The sequence below is a fragment of the Tupaia chinensis genome, unplaced genomic scaffold, assembly GCF_000334495.1.
Source record: "Tupaia chinensis unplaced genomic scaffold, TupChi_1.0 Scaffold000281_1, whole genome shotgun sequence".
Classification (NCBI taxonomy): Eukaryota; Metazoa; Chordata; class Mammalia; order Scandentia; family Tupaiidae; genus Tupaia; species Tupaia belangeri.
Window position 1 is genome coordinate 3730371 of NW_006159764.1, and position 7040 is coordinate 3737410.

Sequence of the window (7040 nt, forward strand, 5' to 3'; positions counted from 1 at the left end):
TGTTAAAATAATAGAAACAATTTGTGAACATTTATATTTACTGCTACCATGACTAATCATGATAACTAAATGTTTCCTTTTTATTTTTATTATTTTGCTCAGTTTTCTTCCCTTGGTTTCTAATTTCCCTAAGGGTAATAAATCTGCACCTCTCATTTTTTCTGTCTTACTCCTTGTGCTGGCCAGAAAGAAAGAACTTCCCAATGAGTCATGGTCATGGCACAATCCTTTTTTCTCCTTTTCTCCTTCCCTTGAGAACTTAGATGCACATACACATGCACCCATTGTGGTTTTCCAAGCCACCAGGAGTGGGATTAGAACCACAGATGGCCATGTGAGATCTGACTTTCTATGCACAGTGCTTAGTAACTGTATTAAAGGAGAGGCCCTGTGCATCTCCCTTTTAAAATGTACTTCGTTTACGCATAGTTTAAGTGTTGTACATTATTTTTATTTAAACATTAACATACTGTGTCAATCAAGTAAATAATTTACATGTGAGGCACATAATAAAATTGTCCAAGGACATCTCATTGTCACAGTAAAAACTTATTTGAAGCAGAATTTTACATTATTTATCCTAGAATACTAATCTTCCTGAAAATGGAGAAATTATTGTTTGTGAAATATGATTTTCTTTGGGATAGTAGTTCTTAGATGCGAATAGTTACAATAGTTAAAGGACAAAGAGATAACTTCAATGATCAGTTTTGATATTTCTTGCTTATTCTCATCATATTCTTTGCCTGTATACTGAGTCAGGCAAGTTTAGGTTGTAAACAAAACAACTGTGACCAGCAGATGGCATAATAGTTACATCACTGGTCTCCCATGTGGTTGACCATGGTTTGAGTCCCAGATCAGATGGCTTAAAACTCATATTTGGCATGCATGCATGTGTGCCCAGGATCCCAGGGGGGAACGAAGGAGAAGAGATTGTGGCCTGGCCATCCCCTCAGGGGTGATATTTCGCTTTTTTGCCCTACAGCAAAAAATCTGCCTCAAAAAAAGCAAAGCAAAACAAAACAAAACAAAACACACATACACACACACACACACACACACACACACACATACATACACAATCAAAGTATGGTTCGTAGGAAACTTACCTCTAATGGGAACAGAGTAAAAACTGGTAGTTAAAGTAAGTAGAAGATGAGGAGATGAAGAGATGAAGATTAGCTACTTCAATTAAGTTACCAAGGAAGGCCTGTTTAAAAAAATGGTAGGACAAGAGTAGAAAGAAGAGAATCTTAAAAGGGACAGGTACTATATATGCAAAGAACTGATATATTGAAATATTCCTATTTTAAATTGGTGTTCCCCAGCCTTTTGGGGCACCAGGGACCAGTTTTATGGAAGACATTTTTTCTAGAGAAGGCAGGGTGTGGTGGGGGTGGTGTGGATGGTGATGGTTTAAGGATGATTCAAGTACACTTCATTTATTGTATACTTCATTTCTATTATTATTATATTGTAAGATGCAATTAAATAATTACACAACTATTTGTAGGTAAATATTTATAGCCACTCCCCAGTGCTAGCATCACCACCTCAGCTCCACATCAGATCATCACGGATTATATTCTCATAAGAAGCATGCAAACTAGATCCTTCGAATGCACAGTTCACAGTAGCGTGAACTCTCTTATGAGAATCTAATGCCACTGCCCTTCTGATGGGAGATGGAGTTCAGGAAGTGATGAGGAGTGGCTGCAGATAATAGATAAAGCTTCACTTAGTCACCCCCTCTTAACATCTTACTGTGTAGCCCAGTTCCTAACAGGCCACAGACTGGTACCAATCAGTCTGTGCCTTGGGGCTGGGGACCTAGTTTTAAAATAAAATATATGTTTTGAAATTTGTAAGTTAAAATACATTTTTAATGCTCCTGACAGAACATTACATTAAAGAGTTCATGAATTTATCTGGAATGCAGAGATTCATCTGTAAAATAAAGATGAATCACTAAATTTCTACTACTTGCCATCTCCATTTAGTTCTAAAATTTAACATGTAAAATTAACATGTGGACATGTGAATTTGACATGTGAACTCTTGATATTGTCTTCCAAACATGCTCTTTTTGAAAACTCTCCTCAGTAATGGTGACTCTATTCATTTTTCCAAGGTCTCAGCCTAGAATCCCTAGAGTCATACTTAACTGCTCTTTTTCTCCTCATATCTACAATAATTTATTGGCTCATAACAAGGGCTCTGTCTTCAAAATACAAGCAAGATCTGATTATGCCTCTCAATTTCTACTATGTCTCCCTGGTATAAGCCACCATCATCTTTTACCTAAATTATTCCTAACTGATCTTCCTGTTTCTGCCCTTGAACTCTTTGTAGTCTATTTCTGGGATTATAGCCAGATGATCTAAGTAATGTGAGATCTTGTCTCTTTTTTGTGCAAACTCTAACTTCTTTCTCCAAGTAAACACAAAAAACTATTAACACTGAATAAGGTGAACCTCCTGATGCTTTTTTAACCTCATCTTCTGTTACTCCTGGCTTCACTGTAGCCACACTGTCCCACCTACCCCAGCCTTATATTTGTCTCAAACTTGGCTTTTTTTTCTTCTGCTGAAATACCCTTCCCGCAACAACTTCACGGCTCACCTTTCTCTCCCTTCAAGTCTTCACCTAAAAATTCCTTCTTTATCAACTATGTTAGAGGCCCCCTAACCAGAGTTTGCCAAAGTCAAGTTTGAGATCATAGTTGTCTGGGGTCAGCAGGTGGCATGGTAGTTAAGGTGCTAGATTTCCACATGGCCAACCTTGTTTGATGTAGCACCTTGAAAATCATGCTGGGCACATAATGTGTGGATGACCAAAATCTCAGAAGAAGAATGAAGAAGGGACTGATGCATATCCATCCCTTCAAGAGGTGATTTCTCACTTTCCCTCTCTCTGTCTCTCCGTGGTGAGTGTGTGTGCCCTATGGAAAACAAAAACAAAACAAAAAACAAATGAACAAAAAAAGATCATAGCTGTCTAGACTGCCAAATTAGCACCAGATTTCTGACACCAGTCACAAGTTCGGTAGTTCAAAAGTACTCTCACTCTAGATCACCTGGCTACAAATTTGAGACTCTGTGGATTTCCTTAGGTTTAGGTTTAATAATTCACTAGACTGACTCACAAACCTCAGGAAAATTCCATAATTATAATTACAGTTTTATTATAGCAAAATAATATAAATCAGAATAGTCAAAGGAAGAGACATAAAGCAGGGTCTTGGACTTACAGGGTTATAAAAGCAAAGCTGCTTTGTACTCAGTAGTGGCAATGAGCATTTGGGGTATTGCCACTAAGGAAGCTCATCTGAACTTTGCTATCCAGAGTTTTTATTGGAATTTCATTAGCTGGAACTATCAGGTGCCCACTATAAATCATCTTGTTAGCACAAACTACCAGGTATGGTATTTGACTCTAAGGCTTTAGGGGTTGCTTCTGAAGGTAGAAAACTAGAGACAAAGACCAATTAAATTCTTATATATCCCCTCACGATGACCTCCCTGTACATACACTCTCATACTTACTCAGGTGCCATGTCTTATCCTCAGTTCTTACTTCATTATCTCCCACACCTATTACCATATAACATATTACGTATTTTCTTCAGTGATTTCTTTTTATTGTGTTTCATAGACTGAATGCTGCAAGTTGAAGGAATTTTTTTTTTGTCTCCATTGACTCTCACTTCTGTAACACTGATAATGCTTGAAATAATATACACTCAGTAAATTAGTGAATAAATTCATTTTTAAAATTCAGATTATTTTATAGCTTTTTACATTCAAAATAGAATTTTATTTGTGTGACATGGAATATAATTTGAGCTCATGGATATTGAATTATTTAAGAAATTAGCCAATATGGGAGCAAGCAGGTGGTGTGGTGGTTAAGAGAGTTAGACTCCCACATGGCCGACCATGGTTTGAGTCCCACTGCTTTCTTACTCTCTTTTTCTCTCTTTCTTTCTCACTCTGTATATCTCTGGTCAAATTGAAATAAATAAATAAATAAAGTTAAATAAACAATTATTTAAAAAAGAAAAAGAAATTATTCAGCATGAATTGTCTCCCCTCTGTACTCGTATGACATTGAAGTATTTAGTTGGCTTCTCAATTTATAACTACAAACTATGGCTTCATTTTACTAGATTTTAAAATATACTGAACTATTTTTACTTTAAAATCACTATATGGCTTAATTAGCAACAACCGTCTCTGAATTCTGATGCAAGTTCTGAATAACTGTCTCTGAATTCTGAATCTGAATTCTTATGTATTGATTGGATAGACTGGTATTGTAGAATCCCAGAAAACATACACATGAAGCTAACCACATTTTAAAGCATCTTGAGTCAATTTAATGTCTTTTTCTTTAACCTGTTCATAGAATGAGTCATTACATATATGCTCAAAATCAATGACAAGCAGGAAGTTTTCTGTATTACAGATAGTAGGAAGATATTCTATGCCTTTTTTGGTTAACTAAGATGTGTCTTAGGACCTTTGAATCCTACATAAAAGGAAAATTACAATGGATGATCTTTGATCATTTTGGTATACCACAAAGTAGAAAAAGAATCTCATAGCAAAAATATAGACTTCTCTATTTCATGAAAATTTTTAGATGTTATCACTTTAAAGTCTTTAGTTTGTGACAAGAACAGAAAATGCTTTTAAAAAACAGCAAAGTCAAGATGTTTAAATTTGTTACAACTTTGAGATCAGAATAATACGGTGTTTCTGAATTATGCATCTTGGAAATACATTATATTTCACAAAGTTTTTAATTGACACAGACAAGAAGAGAATTGTATATCTTGTTAGGTTTTAAAGTCTTGGGAGATTTCTTTAAATTGTAGAGTAAAATACTTCATCATTTCAACAGCAATTTCAATCTTTTTTTTCTTTTGAAAACTATATCTATATCCATAGGAAAAGGAACTTTTACTGTTTCTGAATTACAATATGGAGTGTCATGAGTTACTTCATGGGACCAAGTTTGTAAAATGAATACTGGCAGTGCCATTAGTACTTCGCTCTTGAACTCCAGTACAAGTCAGCTCTGTTTAAGTCACCATTTGCAGAAGCCAGAAATGAATGCGCAGTTAAAATGGTGCCATAAGTTAATTAGAGTGGAATTAGAAGGAAAGTGGGCAATTTAGGAACATAAGAATCGCTGTACCGAATCAGACCAATGGCCTCCTGGTTTAATATCCAGCCTCCAGCAGATGGACTTGTTCGTTTCTAAAGCTTTAAAAGAAAGGAAAAAGACTACATAATTCACCTAGACAAGTTTGCCATCTGTGATCTGAAGAAATTTTCTTCTTGACCTCTCTCAAATAATACCCTAAAGCAGAGGTTTCCATCCTGCTATGATATTGGTTTAGCTTGAATAGCTCTGGTTATTAATAATTCTCATTAAATCATCCAATTTCTACACAAAATCAGCTAGTCCATCAGAAAGCTATTTATCTCTAAAGCTCCCAAATTCATGGTTGAGTGTGTCTGCTTGTATGATAAAATATGAATTTATGGTGCTTATTCAATATAAGTTCTTCATGGCAAGATCTGCCTCTAGATAACCATGTTGGATAAATTAATCTCTTCCTCTTTTTCCAAACTCCACTGGGTTAAGAGACTTTGGCAAAACAAAACAAGAAAACTTGTATCTATGAACACTACTCCCAAATTTATAAACATTAATAATCTATGGAAGGTATTTGAATGATGAAGGATTTTATGGACTGAACTTTTAGAAAAGTTCAACTAGAGCTTTGCTTATGATTTTTGTCTATGCTAGCCTGAATTTTAGGAGAAAGAACTAAATTACTTTTTCTTATACCTTTAGTTTTTATTTATGATAGAATGTTCTTTAATTATGTATTTCTTAGTTAATCTAAATATGACCTTCAGTTCAATTCGTTCATTTATCTTTGACATCATCCATCCAAATAAATCCACACTTTTTTGACTGCTTAAATGATTTTATTAACTGTTTAGAGAACCACATTTTTTTTTATTTGATAATGATTTCAATAGAACTATAATGTCTCTATTTAATTATTTAGAAATCCCAGTGGAATTCAGAACGACACCACAAGATGGTCAGTCTTCAAAAGCACTGAATCAAAGTATCTAACCTTGAATACAGAGTCACCGGAGATATACACCAAACTACGTGCTCAACAATGTCGATTCTGGACACTATTTTTTCCCAAAGTCTTGGAAATGACAGGTGTGCTTTTTAAGTGGTTCATAATGAAGTGATTGGGGAGTATGTAAAGGGGGAAAATATAAACTACTCAAAGCGTGGTGATAGTTCACAATATAATATGTACCTTTGATATCTAATATACATATCTTTGATATCCAAACTTTGCAGTTACTTGATTTTTTATGATTACATTATTTTTAAAGTTATTTGATTTTATTTGTTATTATTTAAAGTATTATTTTATTTGCCTATATTTATTAGTAGTATTTTCCATTTTTAAGAATTATTTTATTTAACTTTATTTATTTATTCATTTATTTCAATTTTGACCAGAGAGGGACAGAGCAAGAGAGAGAGAGAGAGAGAGAAAGCAAGCCACCAGGTCTCAGACTTGAACCATCCTCGGCCACATGGGACTCTAGCACCCTCAACCATCACACCACCTTCTGACCCTGTTATTATTAGTTTTTAATTTGATCAGAGGAAAATATATATAGAGAGAGAAAGAAAAGTAAAGTGAGAAATCAAGCCATGAGGTCCAGTACTTGAACTGTTGTTGGCCTTGTGAGAGTCCAGTGCCCCTGCTGGTCCCAAAGGTTACATTATTTTAGCAACTTTTATCGAGCAAATTTGTTTATGTTTTGGTGGGTTACTGTGTGAACCACACTTCAGTAGTTGAATAAAGAAAACTGAATTATGAATTCCCATGGAAAAAAATAAAATCTGGTAGGGAAACTAAGATGGGGCCCTACTTGTTATTCAGCCAATTTTTTTTTTTTTTGGAGAGGTTTTCGTGTTAGGGT

General features: G+C 34.9%; 1 protein-coding gene across 1 annotated transcript in view; it reads left to right on the forward strand.

The window, feature by feature from the left end:
- BCHE (butyrylcholinesterase) overlaps positions 1-7040 on the forward strand; it is a 67823-nt gene that overhangs the window by 53008 nt on the left and 7775 nt on the right. Inside the window, exon 3 of the mRNA XM_006150298.2 lies at positions 6092-6258. Coding sequence (XP_006150360.2) covers positions 6092-6258 — 167 coding nt within the window. The remainder of the gene's footprint in view (positions 1-6091; positions 6259-7040) is intronic.